We start from the raw sequence: 20,895 nt of genomic DNA on the forward strand, positions 1-20,895 counted from the left end.
AGAGTAACTCAAGTCAGACTTCTGGCCGCTTTCCATAGTTTGGTCCTTTGATTTACACTGTTTGCTCACACAAGAAGAGTTGATTTATAGAGTGAGTCCAAGAACAGAGGCAAAATCAGGATTTATAAGAGGAAAGAAAAAGAACTGCAGACAGTCTGGGAATAGTGAATCTTGTTTATACATTTTTGGGGTCAAATGGGTTAGCTAGCCACTAGCACAAAGGTCTGGGCATCCTGCCCGTAAGTAGGCTGTAGGTTATCAATGAAAACGCTTTCAATTGTTTATGTATTTCCCCCAACAGACCTTGAGTGGAGCTGGGCTGTGTGTGCCAGACAGTTACCATCCACCAGCCTCCTCCCTGGAAGGTCAGGTTAGTGCCACTCCCTCATCACCCTTGCTCAATGGGCGCTGATTGTGTGTGGAAGTGTCTGATGTTGGTTGTAGACGGTAGAGTCCCCCTGCAATGCGGGAGATCAGGGTTCGATGCCTGGGTTGGGAAGATCCCCTTGAGAAGGGAATGGCAGCCCACTCCAGTATTCTTGCCTGGAGAATTCCGTGGACAGAGGAGCCTAGCGGCCTACGGTCCATAGGGTCACAAAGAGTCAGACACAACTGAGGGACTAACACTGGTGCTGGTTAGCATGTGTCAGTGTGAGTCTGCTGATGTCTCTTTGGGTGTGTACTTGTGTGGTTGAGTGTTTGCTGGTGAGTATTTTTATGTGCCCAGGTTACCTACAGCTCTGGAAAGGATCCGTGGACAAAAGTAGAAGATGCAGCGATGGTCACAGAGTAGGAACTCAAAAATTGTGCCTTTTTATTAAGTAACTGATTCATTGGGAACACAGCTAAGTCATTCGTTTTCAGCCTTGAGTCTGCATTAGAAGGGCTTGTGAGAGATCCCACTCCAGGGTTTTCGACTCAGCGGGTCTGAGGTCAGGTGCAGAAAGTTGCATCTCAAACACATTCCCAGGTGAACCTGGTGGCGCCGGCCACACTTGGAGAAGCGCCTGGCTAAGTAAAGGACCGACTGTGGCTGGCAGCGGTGTGCCTGCACAGAAGCAGGAGACCTGGTTTCTTGAGGCTGACATGGGGGTGGGGACCAGGGTGAGGAATAGCCTCCTCCGGCCTCCCACTCTTATGCTGGGTCCATGCAGACACACAGCCTGGAGTGGGATGGTGGGAGAACACGCCAGGAGGCCCTCCAGCCACTAGGTCAGTTCCTGAGGCAGGATACACACAGGCAGGCCAGGCCAGACCAGGGCAGCCTGAAGGTGCAGCCATGTGTTCCCTGCCCACGCCAGTGGACAGACCCAGGCGACCTCTTCAGTCTAGGACAGAACCGTCCCCCATGCAGGGAGCTGGACCTGCAGGGAGCTGGACCCTAAGACTGAATGAGATAAAGACTGAGACACAGGGACTTCTCTGGTGGTTAAGTGGCTAAGACTCCATACTCCCATCGCAGGGAGCCTGGGTTCGATCCCTGGTCAGGGAACTAGATTCCACATGCCACAACCAAAGGTTTGCCTATCGCAATGCAGACTGAAAATCCCGCGTGTCACAACTAAGACCTGGTGCAGCCAAATAAGAAGCAAATAAAAAAAAAAAAAAGCGCAACACGGAGGAGGGCTCAAGATGGAGGGAGGGGTCACAGCACCATTTATTGTCCAAAATAGTACTTAGACCTGAGGGCCACTCGCCAAACAGGGAAAAATGAGAACAAAACATTGACTCTTTGGAGCCAAGAGAGAAGGAAAACATGGGGCGGGATCTCTCTCCCTTCCCTGGGATGTCACGTGGAAGCCCAGGGACCCACCTCCCGCCCAGGCTCCTCCACCGTGCTGAGACGGGCCAGCTGCTCCCCAAAGAAGTATTAGGGTCAGGAGACCACCAGGCCTGAACCCCAGCTCGAGCCACCTGGCTGCCCTCTCATCCCCAGGCGGAGGCGGAGGACAAGTCGCAGCCCTGGCTCCCCCTGCCACTGCTGGCTCTGGAAACAGCCTCCCCGGGGCTGGGAAAGGGGATGGATTCAGTGATGGCAGAGAGCGCTCATGAACCCAAGGACCTCAAACGTCCCAGAGGAGAGAGACAGGAGGATTCGAGGAGGGTGAGAGCCTTGGTAAAGGGACCTGAGTAAAAGGACAATTTGGGATCTGTGGGATTTATCCAAAAAATAATATTTAAAAATAATTTTAAGTTGGAAAGTATAAAAACAAGATGAAAATTGCCCCAACCTGCAAGGGAAAACGAACTACTCAATAAATACAGCCCATGAGGAGAGGGGGCGACCTGGCGTTAGCGTGGCCGGTAGCAGTAGACGCCGTACTTGCGGCTGTGTGGGTCTGGGAAGCCAAAGCTTCGGACCCCAGGCTCCAGGGCCCCACAGTTGGAACGTGGGTGAGCCACAGGGTAGCGGGCACTGCCATCTGCCAGCCAGCCAGCATCGCAGCGGTCCAAGCCACTGAACTTCCAGGCGGCAAACAGCTGGCCCACCTTCGCGATCTGGGCTCCATCTTCCCAGCAGGCCTCCCTTGCCTCTGCCAGCGTCAGCTTCTCAGGGTGCTCCAGGTAGTACACCTGCCCTGTGGGATGCGGGGCGTGAGGACGGAGAAGCAGAGGGGCCAGCCAGAGAGGGCCTGGGGCAAGGCCAGCCCATACAGACCCCACCACCCAGCCCCCAAAAGACCTGTTAACTCTCTACGCTTAGGGAGCTGCCACGTTATGGAGCATCTGCAGTGGAGACTGTCAGGGGCACGTTCCCAAATCTCAGCCCCTCTCCAAAAGCATCATCCCCCCTGCCATGGTGCTGGGTTCCCCACAGTCAGATCTGTACTCTGCCCAGCCTTTCCTAATTTTACTCTAGGTGGGCGCCCCACCGCTGCTAGACCAATCAAGAGTCTCTCATCTGCTCAGCCATTTACTGAGCACCTACTAAGTGCCAAGCTGGGATATGGCACTGAACCGATCTGTTTTTATCCGTGTATCTTCCCATGAAATGAGCTCCTTTGTGAGGGCAGACTGTGTTTTATCTGTCTATGATGACCCAGCACCTAGTAGGCCCTCAGGGAATGTGGGATGATTGACTAGACCGATGATCGGTGTGAAGCGGCAGCATCGAGGCACTCAGTTGGACAGGGCTTCAGCTGGAAGTGCCAGCAGGGTGGGCAGAGAGGACTGAAGGCCCCCAGAGGCTGCCCTCCCACCCGCGGGCCCATGCTTGGCCAGTCCACTCACCCCTGAGGGCAACCGCGAAGCAGAACACGTCATAGCGGTGCAGGCGGCGGTGGCGCGGGCCGTAGCTGCGCACGCCGGGTGCCAGGCCCAGGCCTCCGCAGGGGCGCCGGGCCTGCGTGACGGGGTACTGCACCGAGGCGTCCTGCAGCCAGCCCGCGTTGCACCAGTCCAGGCCCTCTTCCCAGGCCCGGAACAGCTGCTCGAAGGAGGCCACCACCGCATCCTGCTCCTCGCAGGCCTGCTGGGCTTCGTGGAAGTTGAACTTGTAGCGCCCTTGGGGGTGCTGGTAAGGAAAGACCACACCTGGGGAGGGCAGAAAAGGGGGCTTGATTGGGTGGGCAGGGCCCGGTGATGGGAGACCCACTTCCACTGAGAAAGAGGCTTCCCTCAACACACACACACACAGAGTCCCTCAGAAAAGGCCTACAAACCTGTCACCTCCTGTCCACTGTCCAAGTCCAGCGCAGAACCAGTATCTGCTTTCCATCTCCCTCCCAGAGCTAGACAGGCACACAGCAGCACTCAGAAAACTACTAATTTGTTAACGGAATGAATGAGTCAGTCAAATAATATCCCCAATTACAGAACAGGGTTAATACCTAACCCACAGGGTTGTTCCAAGAACCCCAGTGCTATGGGCTCAGTATGCCTGCTGAGTCACTCAGTTGACTCTTTGTGACCCCACGGGCTGGAGCCCACTGGGCTCCTTTCTATTTTTCCAGGCAAGAATCCTGGAGTGAGCTGTCATTTCCATCTCCAGGGGATCTTCTCGACCCAGGAATTGAACCTTCGTCCTCTACGTCTCCAACATTGCAGGAGGATTCTTTACCACTGAGCCACCAAGGAAACCCATGGTCTCAATTCAGATGATTAAATCCTAATGCCCAGGAATTCCCCTGGCAGTCCAGTGGTTAGGAAATGGTGCTGTCACTGCCAGAGCCCAGGACTGATCCCTGATCAGGGGACTAAGATCCTGAAAGTCGCACAGCGCAGCTAAATAAATAAATCCTAATGCCCAATATGATGGTATTAGGAGATGGCGCCTTTGGGACGTAATTAGGTCATGAGGGTGGAGTCCTCATGAATGGGGTTAGTACCCTTAAAAAAAGACACCCCAGAGAGCTCCCCCCAAGGCCCTTCCACCATTGTGAGGACACAGAAGTCTGTGACCTGGCACCCTGGTCTGGGACTTCCAGTCTCTAGAACTGTGTGAAATGAATCTCTGTTGTTCAAAGGTCACCGAGGCTGTTTTGTTACTGCAACCTGATCTAAGACACCAGTGAGGAGGTGCTGCCACCTACAGGAGATAGGCGTTGCCGGGCTCTGGCTCAGTAGCTGAGACCTCATCGTCTATGTTAACATTAATATGGAAGCTTCAGAGGAGAATGCAAGAAACTTCCCACATGTGACAGACGACTTTAAGGGGAAGAGGAAAGAAGACAGTGAAAGTGTCAGTGGCTCGGTCATGTCTGACTGTGACCTATGTATGTAGCCTGCCAGGCTCCTCTGTCCATGGGATTCTCTAGGCAAGAATACTGGAGTCGGTTGCTATTTCCTTCTCCAGGGGATCTTCCCCACCCAGGAATCGAACCTGGGTCTCCCGCATTGAGGGCAAATTCTTTACCGTCTGAGCCACCAGGGAGGCCCCAGGGGAAGAGGAGGGATGGGAAAAGGTCTTACTAAAGGAAGCTCGAGGTCAGGGAGGTCCCAGGCAGGGGGCTTTCTGGTACCACGGTCTGGGAGGTGCCACAGGCTCCCTCAAAATTCCATGTTTGAAATTTTACTGTAATAAAAAATGTTAAACCCCCTGGGCTCATTCTCTATCAAGTCAGATGAAACCTTAAGGAGAAGGGGTGTCCCTAGGGCCTGGGACTGGCGCTATTCAAAGGCAGGGTCTGGAGTGAGAGCTCCCTGGATTGGGACTGACATATACACACTGTATGATATACACACTACTATGTATTAAACAGAAAACTAATGAGACCCTGCTGTACAGCATGGGGAACTCTACTCAGTGCTATGCGGTGACCTAAAAGGAAAGGAAATCTAAAACAGGGGATACATGAATACATATGGCTGATTCCCTCTTCTGGGCAGCAAAAAGCAGCACGACGTTGTAAAGACACTACACTCCAATTAAAATTAATAAAAAATAAATAAATAAAAAGTGTAATCCCCAAAAAGTGAGGACTCCCTGCTTCTCTAGGCTGCCCCTGTGGTTCCCAGACAACTGGCTCTGACCAGCTCACACACATCCCACACCATCCCCAACATCAGGGAAAAGGAACATGGCCCCTCTGGGCCACCATCTAAGCCCCATGGACTGGGCAGGTGGCTGCTGGTGGCAAGGTCCACCTCTGATTGACAAGCTCTTGAGCCACATTCTATCCTCATCTCCTCGAAGAAGGTAAAGGAGGAAGTACCCTTATTCTTCATTTTTTTTTTACCTGTGACAGGACTGGAGCTCTGGGGGGAAGGCACCGATCTGGGGTGCCACAGCTGGGACGGGGTGGACATGGAGTCAGATCAGCCTTCCCTCTATACCCTCCCAGTGACTCCCTACCAGGTAGGAGAGGTCTAAGGACACACAGCCCCGGCCCAGGGTCAGAGAAGGCAGAAGTCGTGTGGAGATCACAGCTGGCAGCTTTGGACAGCACTGGTTGTTTTTGCTTTTGTTTCTAATTAGGCAATTTCTACATTAAAATCCAGAGGTTTCACATACGAATATAAGCTTCTCATGTCAAATCAGAAAATCTGGCTGCAGGGACTTCCCTGGTGGTCCAAGGGATAAAGAATCCGCCTTCCAATGCAGGAGACACAGGTTCGATCCCTGGTTGGGGAACTAAGATCCCACATGCCTTGGTGCAACTAAGCCCAATTGCTCTAGAGCCCATGCACCACGACAAAGACCCCTTGCATTGCAACTAAGACCCAACGTGGCCAAATAAGTAAACATTTGAAAGAAAGAAAGAAAATCGGGCTGCACTGGGCTTGCTTCCGGTGTAGCATCATCAGCTGGGCCTGAGTAGGAGGGCTCAGGAGTGGCCCCCGTCCCCACCACTCCGGATCACCCACCCCGGGCTGCCTCATTTGTTTGTGTCACCTGCCAACCCTGTGCAAATCTCAGCTCTGACTCAATGAGCTGTGTCATCACCTCCTGTCTCCCTCTCTCTGAACAGGACGTGAGCAAGAGGGAGTAGAGAGCAGTGGATTCTGGAGTCTGACTGCCTGTGGTCAAACCCCTACTCAGCCATGTATGAGCTGTGTGACCCTAGGTAAGTGACTTGACTTCTCTGTGCCTCAGTTTTCTCATCCACACGTTGAGGGTGAGAATAACAGGAGCTTCGTCGTGGGGTTGTTCTGAGGATTGGATGTTTTATCTGCCAGAAGCACAGAGGTCTAGATGCTTTCTCAAGGCCTTCTCCCTGCAGCCCCCAGGACCAAGCCACCGTCAGGGTCTCACCCCGAAGCTCCAACTCCACGAGACCACTCTCATCCTCCAGCCCATCAATGACCTCGCAGCGGTAGCGCCCGTAGTCCTCCAGCCGCAGGTCCCAGATCTCCAGCGACACTTCCCGCGCTCTGTCCTGCCGCAGGCGCACCCGACCTCGGTAATCCCCAAAGGTGCGCTGCCTCAGCCCAATGGCCACCAGCACGTCCTGCTCCGGGACCCCGTTCTCCGACAGCTTCCACCATTTGATGCGCACAGGCCGCGGAGAGGCCAGGGCCGGCTCGTAGTGGTAGCGGCAGGGCAGGGTCACGTTGGCCCCTCGGTGGGAGAACAGGGTCTCCTCGGGCGTCTCTACCACCAGCTTCAATCCATTGAAGATGCCTGAGGGGAGAGGCGGGTGCAGATGGGAACCTCCGGCGGCACATCGGTAGTCCTGCAGGGGCCACCCCTTCCCTCACCCTCACCCCCAGCTCCCGCCAGGCTCAGGAGTCCTAGATTGCACCGCCCCTGTACCCACATACTCTAATGTGACTTCACAACTCCTTCCTTCAGGAGGTGACTCTATGAACCACCCCCAGTCCCTGAAATCCTCGCTGGCCCTGCCACTTGCTTTGACCAAATGAACGCGGGGGAAGTGAGTGTCCTGAGGTGTTTGTTCGGAGTCAAGGCTCCAGGGGCCCTGCTGAGGCCTCTCTCTCTCAGAACCTTGCCAACCACCATCGGAACAAGGCCTAGGCTCCCTTGCAGGGTGAGAACATGCAGAGAGCAGAGACAAGCCCTCCCAGCTGAGGCCATCCTAGACCCACCAGCCCCCAGCTGACCTGCCCGCCCACCGCAGGCACAATCAATTAAGTGAGCACAGCCAAGACAGAAGGGACAGAGCCCAGCCCAAAACGCCAGCCCATGAAACCATGAGCAAAGCACATGGCTGCTGTCTTAAACCACTAGGCTTGTTAGGCAGCAGATGAGAACTGGTGGACCTCCCTGATGGTCCATGGACGGCAGATGAGAAGTTGCTATGTAGCACAAGGAGGCTATCTCTGGTGCTCTGTGAGAACCTGGAGGGATGGGATGCGGAGAGGGGAAGGAGGCTAGAGACAGAGGGGGTGTGTGTATAATTATGGCTGATTTGTGTTGTATAGCAGAAACCATGGAGAAGGCAATGGCACCCCACTCCAGCACTCTTGCCTGGAAAATCCCATGGACAGAGGAGCCTGGTGGGCTGCAGTCCATGGGGTCGCTAATAGTCGGCACGACTGAGTGACTTCACTTTCACTTTTTACTTTCATGCATTGGGGAAGGAAATGGCAACCCACTCCAGTGTTCTTGCCTGGAGAATCTCAGGGACAGGGGAGCCTGGTGGGCTGCCGTCTCTGGGGTTGCATAGAGTCGGACACGATTGAAGCGACTTAGCAGCAGCAGCAGCAATACAACACTGTAAAAATGTTTTGTTGTTATTGAGTCGCTCAGTCATGTCCAGCTCTTCATGACCCCATGAAAGCAGCACACCAGACTTCCCTGTCCTATTCACTTTTAAAATATATTTAAATTTTTTTAATGGGGGGAAAAAAGAATCCACCCTTTCACTGTGGTGGCAGTGGGGGGAGGCGGGTTTGATCCCTGGTCAGGGAACTAAGATGCCACATGGTTCAGCTAAAAAAAAAAAGAAAAGCAAAAGGCAAGTTGGTGCAGCTGGCAGTAAGAGCGCCTCAGATGGGAGTGCGGGGGGACTCAGGCTCATCTGAGTCTCCTTCTCTAACACACTGGTCACAAGAGGGCATAGCCTGCCCTTCACTCGGTCCAGCTGTCCACCACGACTCTTCCCAAACACCTAGAGACACAGGTGAGATGAGGCCAGGACTTATAGAGGAGACTGCAGTCAGGTTCAGGAGGACAAATAAACTCCGAGCCTAACATGCGCCACAAGAACCAGATTTATGGGCTAAGACTGGCCCATCTCTCACTTGAGTCTTCCTATTGGGGCCTCATGGTCTCACGGCCTTAGGTCTGGACTTGAGACCTTAGAGGTACACAGGGAAGTGGGGGGTAACCCTAGGAATAAGCAAGGGATAGACAGGGAGGCTCCTTGCAGAGAATCTCATGCTGAAAAACAGCCATACCTAATGACTCCTTGCCTGTGTCCGAGTTTCTATGAGGCTCATATGACCTAGCAAATGATGCATAGTAGGTGCATAAAGCTGCTGATAAAAAGTCACCTGGCTTTTCCAGTAACTGGCCTGAAGTCACTTCTAAAAATGGTTTGCTATTCACTTGACCCAGAAAATTGCACAAAATCAAGAGGTTCAAACTTTCATGTTCACTTTAAGAACACTGCTTCCCTGGTGGTTCAGCTGGTAAAGAATCTGCCTGCAGTGCAGGAGACCCCGGTTCGATTCCTGGGTCAGGAAGATCCCCTGGAGAAGGGATAGGCTACCCGCTCCAGTATTCTTGGGCTTCCCTTGTAGCTCAGCTGGTAAAGAATCCGCCCACAATGCGGGAGACCTGCGTTCGATCCCTGAGTTGGGAAGATCCCCTGGAGAAGGGAAAGGCTACCCACTGCAGTATTCTGGCCTGGATAATTCCATGGACTGTATAGTCCATGGGGTTACAAAAGTTGGTGGGACACGACTAAGCGACTTTCACTTTATTTTAAGAACACTCATGAAACCACCCAGGCCATGAAGGGTATGCATATCCAGAAAGCCACCAAGTATCTGAAAAATGTCACTTTAAACATATTCTGTGCCATTCCATCATTACAATGGTGTTGATAGGTGTTCCCAGGCCAAACAGTGGGGCTGGGTGCAGGGTTGGTGGCCCAAGAAGAGTGCTGAATTTTTATTGCACATGCTCAGAAATGCAGAGAGTGATTCCAGACTTCAGAGCTTAGATGTAGACTCTCTGGTCATCAAGCATGTCCTGGTGAACAAAGCCTCTAAAGATGCGGGACAGGACTAGCGAGCTCAGGGTTGGATCAACCGATACCTAAGCTCCCCTGTCACATGTAGATGATCCTTACCGAAAAAGGTCTGATTATTCCTAAACCAGAAGAGAAAGCTGGACAGAAGAAAAAGATATCCCCAAAGAAACCAAAAAAACAATACTTTATGGCCCTGGGACTTCCCTGGCGGTCCGTGGCTAAGACTTCACACTCCCAATGCAGGGGGCCTGGCTTCGATCCCTGGTCAGGGAACTAGATCCCCACATGCCTTAACTAAAGATCCCAAAGTGTCACAACTAAGACCCAGCACAGCCAAATAAATAAATAAATATTTAAAAAGAAACATGCGGCCTGGGGAAGAAATGCCACAAAAAAAAAACACAAATAAAAGTTTAAAAAAGGTCACCTGCCCAAAGCCGCATATAGCTAGTAAGTGGCAAAATGGAGAGTCAAACACATCTCCCTAACTCCAAACCCCTTTTCCACTGGGAAAACCTGGGGAAGTCACGTTTAAGTGGAATTTTGAAAAACTGGCAGGACTTTGGGGAAAGTATAAAAAGCAAAATTGACTGTGCTACAGTGCATTCAGCTCCACGCCCATGGGTTGTTATTGGTTTAGTCGCTCAGTCGTGTCTGACTCTTGCAATCCCATGGGCTGTAGCCTACCAGGCTCCTCTTTCCATGGGATTCTCCAGGCTGGAATGCTGGAGCGGGTTGCCATTTCCTCCTCCAGGGGATCTTCCCAACCCAGGGATCAAACCTGGGTCTCCTGCACTACAGGCAGATTCTTTACTGACTGAGCCACCGGGGAAGCCCTCCATATCTAAGGGGCCAGTAGACATGGAGTAACAGAACCACCCTTCGGCTCATCTTAGCAACAAGGCTGGACCACTGCACAGGCCCAGATGGGAGCAGGACTGCTGGCTTCACCCCGAGCCCCCACCCAACTCAGACCTTGCAGGGACCAGGAGACGCCTTCATCACCTAGCCAAACCAAGAGCCGAGCCAAGAGCCGAGCCAAGAGGCCACCCACCTTCGCTGTAGCCGTTGTCCAGGTTCCGGCCGTTGGGACGGTTGGAGTAGTAGAAGCCGTTGTAGAAAGGCAGGCCGGAGACACAGCACAGCAGGAGCAGCAGGATCGGGAGCTGCAGGCCCATGGCGTCACACACCGGGCAGCGCCAGGGTGTCCAGACAAGGCTGGGGCCTGGGGCAAACTGGGAGGAGAAAAACAAGCCAGTGAGAGAAGTCTGCAGTGGGGCCCAGGGACCAACTTACTCATTCGTTCAATCAACAGGAATTTAGCAGCTTCCCTTGTGGTTCAGCAGTAAAGAATCTGCCTACCAAGCAGGAGACGAGGGTTTGATCCCTGGGTCAGGAAGATCCCCTGGAGTGTGTGTGTGTGTGTGTGTGTGTGAGAGAGAGAGAGAGAGAGAGAGAGTGTGTGTGCGTGTGTGTGTGTGGCTCAGATGCTAAAGAATCTTCCTGCAATGCAGGAGACTGGGGTTCAGTCCCTGGAGACTGGGGTTCAATCCCTGGGTTAGAAAGATCCCTTGGAGAAGGGAACGGCTACCCACTCCAGTATTCTTGCCTGTAGAATTCCATGGACAGAGAAGCCTGGTAGGCTGCAGTCCATGGGGTCGCAGAGTGGGTCATGACTGAACGACTTTCACTTTCCAACCTTTTTGGCACCAAGGACCTGTTTCAAGGAAGATAATTTTTCCATGGACTAGGGCAGGGTGGATGTAGGGGTGGTGATGGTTTCAGAATGATTCAAGCACATCACACTTATTGTGCACTTGATTTCTATTAATACTACATCAGCTCCATCTTGGATGACCAGGCATTAGATCCTGGAGGTTGGGGACCCCTGTAATAGAGCAGCTTCGGCATGCAAGGCACCGTTCTCGCGGCCGGGTAACAGCGGTGATGAGCAAGATGAGGTCCCTGCTCTCAGAGGACTGCACTCTGCAGGCAAGATGGGCAACAGGCAAGCCAACAAATCCTAAGCAGGAATTTATTGTCGTTTTTTAGTCCCTAAGTCGTGTCAGACTCTTTTGTGACCCCATGTACTGTAGGCTCCTTTCTCCATGGCATTCTCCAGGCAAGAATACTGGAGTTGATTGCCATGCCCTCCTCCAGGGGATCTTCCTGGATCAGGGATCAAACCCGTGTCTTCTGCACTGGCAGGCAGATTCTTTACCACTGAGCCACCACAAAAGCCCAAGCAGGAATTAGGAGGCAGTGAAAAGACTGCAGAAAAAATTAAGCAGGACCATACGACAGTATCACCATTTTTCAAACTGCAAGGTTGAATTGGAAAAGTTGTGAGCAGCATTTTAAAATGACATTGAACAGACCAGACTAGACTAGAAAATATCAGGTGCATTCATGGTTAGTGAGGATGAGTCCTGCACTGCAAAGCTTTTGTTTCAGTCCAGAAACGCCTGTGGAGGTAGAGGTTAAAAAACATTTTTTTATGCCATGCTAGACTACTTCTGGGGGGTTCTTACAGTTTAAGTGGGCACTCAGATAAAACAGGCAGCTGGCCCAAGGGCTATAGATTGTTGATTCAATTTTATTTGTATTGCATCAAAATATTATGTCTTGATCATTGAGATTTTTGGCACCCACACACCCCTCCCTTAAATTTTCACATGAGGGGACTTCGCTGGTGGTCCAGTGGTTAAGACTTTACCTTCCAATGTAGGGGGTGTGGGTTTGATCCCTGGTCAGGAAGCTGGGATCCCACATGTCTGGCAGTCAAGAAAACCAAGACATAAAATAGAAGCAATGTTGTAACAAGTTCAGTAGAAACTTTTAAAATGGTCCACATTGAGGAAAAAAAAAAAATTTTGCACACGAGCCTAGTGCCCCACATACCTCCCCCTCATTCTGGCCCTGCTTGTCCGTTTACTGAAAGTGCCGTGTGTGTACTCAATTACTTCAGTTCAGTTCAGTCAGTCAGTCATGTCCGACTCTTTGCGACCCCATGAATCGCAGCACGCCAGGCCTCCCTGTCCATCACCAACTCCCAGACTTCACTCAGACTCACGTCCATCAAGTCAGTGATGCCATCCAGCCATCTCATCCTCTGTCGTCCCCTTCTCCTCCTGCCCCCAATCCCTCCCAGCATCAGAGTCTTTTCCAATGAGTCAACTCTTCGCATGAGGTGGCCAAAGTACTGGAGTTTCAGCTTTAGCATCATTCCCTCCAAAGAAATCCCAGGGCTGATCTTCTTCAGAATGGACTGGTTGGATCTCCTTGCAGTCCAAGGGGCTCTCAAGAGTCTTCTCCAACACCACACTTCAGAAGCATCAATTCTTTGGCGCTCAGCCTTCTTCACAGTCCAACTCTCACATCCATACATGACTACTGGAAAAACCATAGCCTTGACTAGACGGACCTTAGTCGGCAAAGTAATGTCTCTGCTTTTGAATATGCTGTCTAGGTTGGTCATAACTTTTCTTCCAAGGAGTAAGCGTCTTTCAATTTCATGGCTGCAATCACCATCTGCAGTGATTTTGGAGCCCAAAAAATTAAAGTCTGACACTGTTTCCACTGTTTCCCCATCTATTTCCCATGAAGTGATGGGACCAGATGCCATGACCTTCGTTTTCTGAATGTTGAGCTTTAAGTCAACATTCTCGCTCTCCACTTTCACTTTCATCAAGAGGCTTTTTAGTTCCTCTTCACTTTCTGCCATAAGGGTGGTATCTTCTGCATATCTGAGGTTATTGATATTTCTCCCAGCAATCTTGATTCCAGCTTGTGTTTATTCTAGTCCAGCATTTCTCATGATGTACTCTGCATAGAAGTTAAATAAGCAGGGTGACAATATACAGCCTTGATGTACTCCTTTTCCTATTTGGAACCAGTCTGTTTTTCCATGTCCAGTTCTAACTGCTGCTTCCTGACCTGCATACAGATTTCTCAAGAGGCAGGTCAGGTGGTCTGGTATTCCCATCTCTTTCAGAATTTTCCACAGTTTATTGTGATCCACACAGTCAAAGGCTTTGGCATAGTCAATAAAGCAGAAACAGATGTTTTTCTGGAACTCTCTTGCTTTTTCTATGATCCAGGGGATGTTGGCAATTTGATCTCTGATTCCTCTGCCTTTTCTAAATGCAGCTTGAACATCGCTGAAGCCTGGCTTGGAGAATTTTGAGCATTACTTTACTAGCATGTGAGATGAATGCAACTGTGCAGTAGTTTGAGCATTCTTTGGCATTGTCTTTCTTTGGGATTGGAATGAAAACTGACTTTTTCCAGTCCTGTGGCCACTGCTGAGTTTTCCAAATTTGCTGGCATATTGAGTGCAGCACCTTCACAGCATCATCTTTCAGGATTTGAAATAGCTCCACTGGAATTCCATCACCTCCACTAGCTTTGTTCGTAGTGATGCTTCCTAAGGCCCACTTGACTTCACATTCCAGGATGTCTGGCTCTAGATGAGTGATCACACCATTGTGATTATCTGGGTCATGAAGATCTTTTTTGTATAGTTCTGTGTATTCTTGCCACCTCTTCTTAATATCTTCTGCTTCTGTTAGATCCATACCATTTCTGTCCTTTATTGAGCCCATCTTTGCATGAAATGTTCCCTTGGTATCTCTAATTTTCTTGCAGAGATCTCTGGTCTTTCCCATTCTGTTCTTTTCTTCTATTTCTTTGCATTGATCACTGAAGAAGGCTTTCATATCTCTTCTTGCTATTCTTTGGAACTCTGCATTCAGATGCTTATATCTTTCCTTTTCTCCTTTGTTTTTCGCCTCTCTTCTTTTCACAGCTATTTGTAAGGCCTCCCCAGACAGCCATTTCGCTTTTTTGCATTTCTTTTCCATGGGGATGGTCTTGATCCCTGTCTCCTGTACAATGTCACAAACCTCATTCCATAGTTCATCAGGCACTCTGTCTATCAGATCTAGTCCCTTGAACCTATTTCTCACTTCTACTGTATAATCATAAGGGATTTGATTTAGGTCATACCTGAATGGTCTAGCAGTTTTCCCTACTTTCTTCAAATTAAGTCTGAATTTGGTAATAAGGAGTTCATGATCTGAGCCACAGTCAGCTCCTAGTCTTGTTTTTGTTGGCTGTATAGAGCTTCTCCATCTTTGGCTGCAAAGTATATAATCAATCTGATTTCGGTGTTGACCATCTGGTGATGTCCATGTGTAGAGTCTTCTCTTGTGTTGTTGGAAGAGGGTGTTTGCTATGACCAGTGCATTTTCTTGGCAAAACTCTATTACTTCAATTGGGTAATTGAAGTACTCAGTTACTTCAATTGGGTCCAAATCTTTGCATCCCCATGGGCTGTAGTCTGTCAGGTTCCTCTATCCACGGGATTCTCCAGACGAGAATATTGGAGTGGGTTGCCATTTCCTTCTCCAAGGGATCTTCCCAGCCCAGGGGTCGAGCCCACCATCTCCCGTGGCTCCTGCATTGGCAGCTAGTTTCCTTACCCCTGAGCCATCATTAGAGAGTCTTTATTGGAAACATCCAGGGTGAATTCTGCTTCCTGCCAAAGCTCTGGCTGAAACTTGGGAGAGGAGGACAGAAGGACCAGTGTCTAGATGCTCCTGGGTGTCAGATTCAGCAGCCTGTCCTTTGTCCCCAAGGCCCTGGGGTGCTAGTAGTGGCTTTAGGCAGAGGAGCCACAAAGGCTTTAGGCTTTAGGATCAGACCTACATGTTAAAAAAAATCCCTCCAGCGGCTGAGTGGAAAGTGGACTCTGGGGCTGCGAGACCAGAGTTGACAGCAGGCATTTGGAAGTCTGAGTATGGTCATCAGGCAGCAACGTGGAAAGTGCACAGGGTATGATTTAGGGTAAACAAAGCAGAACACAGCCTTCCCACTCTGCTATGATTGTAAGTGTGTGACCCTAAGAATGCCTGTGTACAGGAACTAGAAGGGAGGGATACAGCAAAACCAGAGAAAGGAGGAGGAAGGGAGGGGAAAGAAGAAAAGCATTGGCCTGTAAGAGTGGTGGAATGTGGAGGAAACATTCTTGTTTTCAGAACAGTTAGGAGCTCTTAATGGAGACGAAGCAATGATGTGAAGGAAGTTGAGGGGTAGAATCCACTGTGCTCTTAGACCTCTTTGCAGGGAGCCCAAAGCCCAGACTTGCCTTGTGTGCTGCGCATGACAGGACACTGTGAGCCTCGCTCCTTGTCCAAGAGGAATCCCCAGGTGACAGCCACAAAGCCTCCTGGTGACTCGGATCTAAGCAGCCTACACACAAAGAGGAGCTTCCCAGGTAGCTCAGTGATAAAGAACTCACCTGCCAATGCAGGAGATGCCAGAGACACAGGTGCGATCCCTGGGTCTAGAAGGTCTAGAAGATCTCCTGGAGGAGGGCATGGCAACCCACTCCAATAGTCTTGCCTGGGAAATCCCGTGGACAGAGGAGCCTGGTGGGCTACAGTCCATGGGGTCGCAAAAGAGTCAGACTGAACAACTCAACAGCTCAAAACACATGTAACTTTGTAACCAGAGCACTAACAGAAACAAGAGCAATCCTGAAAAAAGAAAAAACCAGCAGGTCAATCCGCGCTTTGCAGCTTTCACCCACCACTGGGCAAACACTTCTTCCTTCAGGATGTGGGTTCTTACGGGCACTGGATTCCAAAAGATACTGGGTTTACCAAAATTAAAAGTCTGACCCAGGGTAAAGTCATCTTCTTAAATGTTTTGTTTTGTTTTTTAACACAGAGGAAATATCTTTGCAACTTCTTCAGCTGTTTCCCACTGTTTTTCGGCTACGCTGGGTCTCTTTCCATTGGGCAGGCTTTTCTCTGCTTGTGGTGCATAGGAGCTTTTCTAGTTGCAGCGGGTGGGCTCCCTAGCTGTGATGCACAGGCTTCTCTAGCTGTGGGCTTCTCTAGTGGCTGCTTGCAGGCTTAGTTGCCCTGGGGTAGTGCTAGTCGCTCAGTCATCTCCAACTCTTTGTGACCCCATGGACTGCAGCCCACCAGGCTCCTCTGCCCAGGGGATTCCCCGGGCAAGAATACTGAAGTGGGTTGACATTTCCTTCTCCAGGGGATCTTCCAGACCTAAGGGTCAACCCAGGTCAGCTGCATTGCAGGCAGATTCAATACCATCTGAGCAGTATTCCCGCCAGGAGAATTCCATAGCCCTGAGGTATGTGGGATGTAATTCCCCCACCAGGGATCGAACCTGCGTCCTCTGCATTGGAAGGTGGATTCTTAACCACTGGATCACCAGGGAAGTCCCTGGTTTCTACTTTTATCAGAAAACTTTATGCTAAGTTCTGTTCAGCAGCTAAACCAGCAGTCCAGTGCTCCTCCTTCATCAAATCTCTCACATCCTTCAGATGGGATGGCAAGAGTTTGGATACTGAGAGTTTGAGAAATCTGGACAGGGAAGGATGCTGTGTTATTCAAATCTATTTGGTTCTTGAGCGCTGGACAGTGAATAGCAAGCATTCGAATAGTGAGGGACATCAGTAAGAAAGGCACTTTCTGCAGGACTGACAGCATTTATCTTAAGGAATTCACGCATTGCTGAGGTTTGCTCTTTAATGGTGAAGAACTCTTGTTTTGGTCACTTTAATATATTAGTGAGCTGGGGGGAAAAAAATCACCACCAGACCATGTTATACGGAGGTTGCTCCCCCAGGGTTCTTACCAGTCATGCATAAGGTAATTCACGGTTCAGAAACTAAGCTCTGAGCCAAAACAGCTTAGTTTCTGGTCTGGGAGTGGTTTTTTTTTCCCCCTAGCTCACTAATGTATTAGAGTGACCAAAACAAGATGTGTGGATTCCCTGATTCCTGACGACCCATCCTTTGCTTTTCCCAGCCACCACTTGCCTTAGGACCCCTCCGCACATCAGAATAAGCTGAACCCAGACTTGTTAGGAAGATGAGCTACAGCCCAGTACCCAACTGCACCACCGGACACCACACGTCTCCCTGACACCAGCAGAGGGCAGCCTTGCCCTCCAGGTCTCCATCAGCCCGCGCCCGGAGAGGAATTTGACTTCGGTGCCCCAAGCCCTTTGAAACCTGCGGTTCCCGGGAAGTAGAAGTCCGGAGGTGTTTCCTACCGGCATTCCCAGCCCGCTGGCTCATGCAGGGCTGTGGGAGAGGGGCCAGGCCGCCTCTCGGTCACCTCCTCCTGCGGCAGAGGGCAAAAGGCCCTCCGGAGGTCAGCGCTGGGAGTCAAGGTCCAGATCGGGTCACAGGCTGCTGAAGGCCACCCAGCGAGTTGGTGACAGAACTGGGTCCAAGTGTCCGGCGCTGTTTTTGGGTTTTTTGTTTTTTTTTTTTTTTTCCTGGCTGCTCAGGAGCCCTAAATTCCTCCCTAAAGGATACCATCTCCCACCCAGGAATTCACTCTCCGCGCGCTCCGACTGTTCCCTAAATTAGAAACCCCACTGAACTCAGGCCTGAAACCCACGAGCATCCATTGCGCTTGCCCTGAGGGCCAGAGCAGGCAGGCAGAAGACCACCCGCCCGCTGCCTCAGGAGGTGTCCCCAGCCCCTCGCAGTGTTCCCGACGCCAGTCCCCGCTCCCGCCCCCAACAGATGAGCATCCAACAGATGCCCCGGGGCAGAGCCCGGTGCCTGGGGCGCTGTGCCGGAGGCTGCGGGATGAGTTGCGAAGAGACCCGGTGGGAGAGAGGAGACCCGGGAAGTGGTCTCGGAGGCCACTGGTTTCCCTCTGAATTGGCCTCACCGGCCAGGGTCCAGGCACAAGGGTCCCACGCAAGCCAGCCCACGCCGCGCGCTGCTCTGAACCCGCGGGCGCCCGGGGCGCCCCCAACCGGCGGCGGCGATCACAACTCGGCCCCGGCCCCACGGGGCCCGGCTCACTCCTCCTGCCGGCTTCCCCAACCCTGCCCGGGAAGCGTGGGGCTGAGAAAACAAGAAGAGAGGAATTGGTCCACAGGGCGCCCCAGGAGCCCGGCCACCGCTGAGCTACGTACCGTCCCCAGGCGGCTCCTCGACGGCTCGAACGCTCTGGGCTGCGGGGCTGATCCGGTCGGAGGAAGCAGACGGACTCAGGGATCTTGAATGGCCAGAAGGGAAGCGGCTGCGGACGAACCCCCGCGCTCCCGCCGGGCCAGCCCCTTAAAGGAACACACGCCCCTTTCCCTCCCTTGGGCTGGGCCCAAACGGAGGAGGTGCGACAGATTTGGGCGGCCTCCAGACTTGCCTGGAGACCACCCCAAACCGGCTGGAGACCACCCCAACCTGCGGAGCATCTGGCAGGCCGCGCGGTGAAGGGAGTGCCCAGGAGCTGAGGCTGTCATATTCAGGGGCGTGGAAAAGGAGCGTTCGCAGAGGGTCTCAGAACGTGCCGGTTTACCAAAAGCAACGGGACTAAGCAGGGGGTAGCCTCCCCCCACCCCGCCTCCACACTGCGATTGGGCTATGGCCGACTCCCACCTTCAGGTGGGGGAGGGGTGGCCGCTCTCACTTGCTTTTCGCCCAGAGAAGGCAAAGGGGCGCTGACATCCCTCCTGCCCTAGTTTGACTGTCAGGAAATCTGCCTTTCGGCTAACTCAGCATCAGGCACGGGGAGGCTGCCCCTAGTAGGTGGGGCTTGAGTGAGTAGTCCTGGGAGCGGGAAGGGGGAACACAGGATGGGCAGATGGTGCTCCCAGCAGCCTGCAGGGGCGATCAGGCTTCTGCCTGATCCTCTAACAGGGGTGACTCGGCTTTAGAATCCTGACCTGTCAGGACAGCTATCAGGCAGCCAGATCCCAGGATGCCTGTTTGGGCTGGGTGTTTAATTTTCCCTCCATGCCAACAGGAGGCCTGGTCTGGAAGCCCCAGTGGTTCCTCAGCAGCCAAGCCTAAGGAGATCTTTCCGCCTTGACCAAGCGGTCACTGAACCCGGAACCTCTTCCTAAATGCACCTTGACAGTATGTGTGTGTGTGATTTGCCAGGAGCATCTCAGAGCACAAAGAGCTGCTGTAGTAGAGTGTGTGTGCTCAGTCGTGTGCTCCTGTGACCCCATGGACTGTAGCCCGCCAGGCTCCTCTGTCCATGCGATTCTCCAGGAAAGAATACTGGAGTGGGTAGCCATTCCCTTCTCCATGGTGGACTAAATTGCACCCAAAGTGAATGTCAGCCTGATGGGCAAAAGGGCACCAGTGCAGTTTCCTCCCCAAGGGAGAGCTGTCAGAAGCCTGGGTGCAGAACGGAGGGGACTGCGGAATGAGTAGGATGTAAGTTACAATCAGGAAACCCTTGCAAGCTCTGGTGACAATGACCCAAGTTTCCGAGGCCCCTGATGAGCCCGGCTTTGCATCAGTGCTCCTGTACATTCTCTCCATCCAACCCAAGGCCAGGGAGTTGGTCCTCTTATGTCCGCTTTACAGGTGGGAAATGAGGCTCAGAGGGATTTAAGTAAATTGCCCAAGATCACTCAGAGCCAGGATTTGAACCCAGAGTCTCCAACTTGGAGGCTTCCCTGGTAGTTTAGATGGTAAAGAATCTGCCTGCAATGCAGGTGACCCAAGTTCGAGCCCCACGTCCGGAAGATCCCCTGGAGAAGGAAATGGCAACCAACTCCAGTATTCTTGCCTGGGAAATCCCGTGGACAGAGAAGCCTGGTGGGCTGCAGTCCATGGGGTCACAAAGAATCAGACATGACTGAGCGACTAACGTTTTCACTTTTCTCCAACTTGAGGCCTTGTGATCCTAATCACTCCACTATATTTAAACCAGGAATGAAAAGGTGTCTAGACTCCTTGGAGAGGCAAGTCAACAGGTCCCAGTGCTGAAAGCCACACATGTAGGGAGAGGATGGACAGCAGGGAAGATCACTTTTGTTACAGCAAAGCAAGTTTAACATCCTGGCCAGTGGCAGGGATGGCCAGCAGGTAAAATCTCAGAGGTGGCTCTCAGGACTGTGGTCAGGAATAAAAAACATAATTGGTAGAGGTGATGGTGAAGGCTCTGGAAGTGGAGGGAGCTGGCTGCCCAGGAAGAGAAGTCAAGGACAGAAGGGGTCAGGAGGGAAGGAACCCTCATCTAGGGTCCCCAGAGGGGGACTTTCAGAAGGCTATGGGCCAACACATCCAAAGCTGCAAAGATGAGCGAAAGAAGGGACTGAGAGGTGGCTTAGGCAATTCCAGAGTCACCTTGGGTCTCCTGGACCAGGTGGAGGTTCGTGACTACTGCCCACCAGTCCACCTGCCACCTGGCCAGCCATCCAGTGAAACTGGCCAGCAGGAAATATCCAATGCCACAGAGGGACAAGTTGACAGACTGGAGTCAAGCTCTGTTTTCCCTTCTGC

The 20,895-nt window shown here is 51.9% G+C and overlaps 1 protein-coding gene across 3 annotated transcripts; it reads right to left on the bottom strand.

Moving 5' to 3' along the window:
• Window positions 1-782: 782 nt before the first annotated feature.
• On the bottom strand, window positions 783-18,993 carry HAPLN3 (hyaluronan and proteoglycan link protein 3). Of its 3 annotated transcripts, XM_069559599.1 has the most exons (6): window positions 18,573-18,697; window positions 12,319-12,376; window positions 10,657-10,837; window positions 6,695-7,063; window positions 3,232-3,534; window positions 783-2,579 (listed from the first exon to the last, which is right to left on the bottom strand). In XM_069559599.1, exons 3-6 carry the CDS (start codon window positions 10,778-10,780, stop codon window positions 2,293-2,295), a joined length of 1,083 nt encoding a protein of 360 aa, XP_069415700.1. In that variant the 5' UTR covers window positions 10,781-10,837; window positions 12,319-12,376; window positions 18,573-18,697; the 3' UTR covers window positions 783-2,292. The 3 variants fall into 3 exon arrangements, with proteins under 3 accessions (XP_069415700.1, XP_069415699.1, XP_069415698.1); XM_069559598.1 differs by lacking the exon at window positions 12,319-12,376 and having other exon boundaries at window positions 18,573-18,993; XM_069559597.1 differs by lacking the exon at window positions 18,573-18,697 and having other exon boundaries at window positions 12,319-12,569.
• Between the last annotated feature and the right edge of the window lie 1,902 nt (window positions 18,994-20,895).

The sequence above is a fragment of the Ovis canadensis genome, chromosome 18, assembly GCF_042477335.2.
Source record: "Ovis canadensis isolate MfBH-ARS-UI-01 breed Bighorn chromosome 18, ARS-UI_OviCan_v2, whole genome shotgun sequence".
NCBI classification, from domain to species: domain Eukaryota; kingdom Metazoa; phylum Chordata; class Mammalia; order Artiodactyla; family Bovidae; genus Ovis; species Ovis canadensis.

Coding starts and splice junctions, on each gene's coding strand:
- HAPLN3 (XM_069559597.1), bottom strand. CDS start 12,501: ATGTGGGGCACTAGGCTCGTGTGCAAAATTTTTTTTTTTTCCTCAATG. Junction 10,838..12,318: donor CACACCCCCTACATTGGAAG/GTAAAGTCTTAA, acceptor TTCTCCTCCCAG/TTTGCCCCAGGCCCCAGCCT. Junction 3,535..6,694: donor CGTGGAGTTGGAGCTTCGGG/GTGAGACCCTGA, acceptor TGCCCTCCCCAG/GTGTGGTCTTTCCTTACCAG.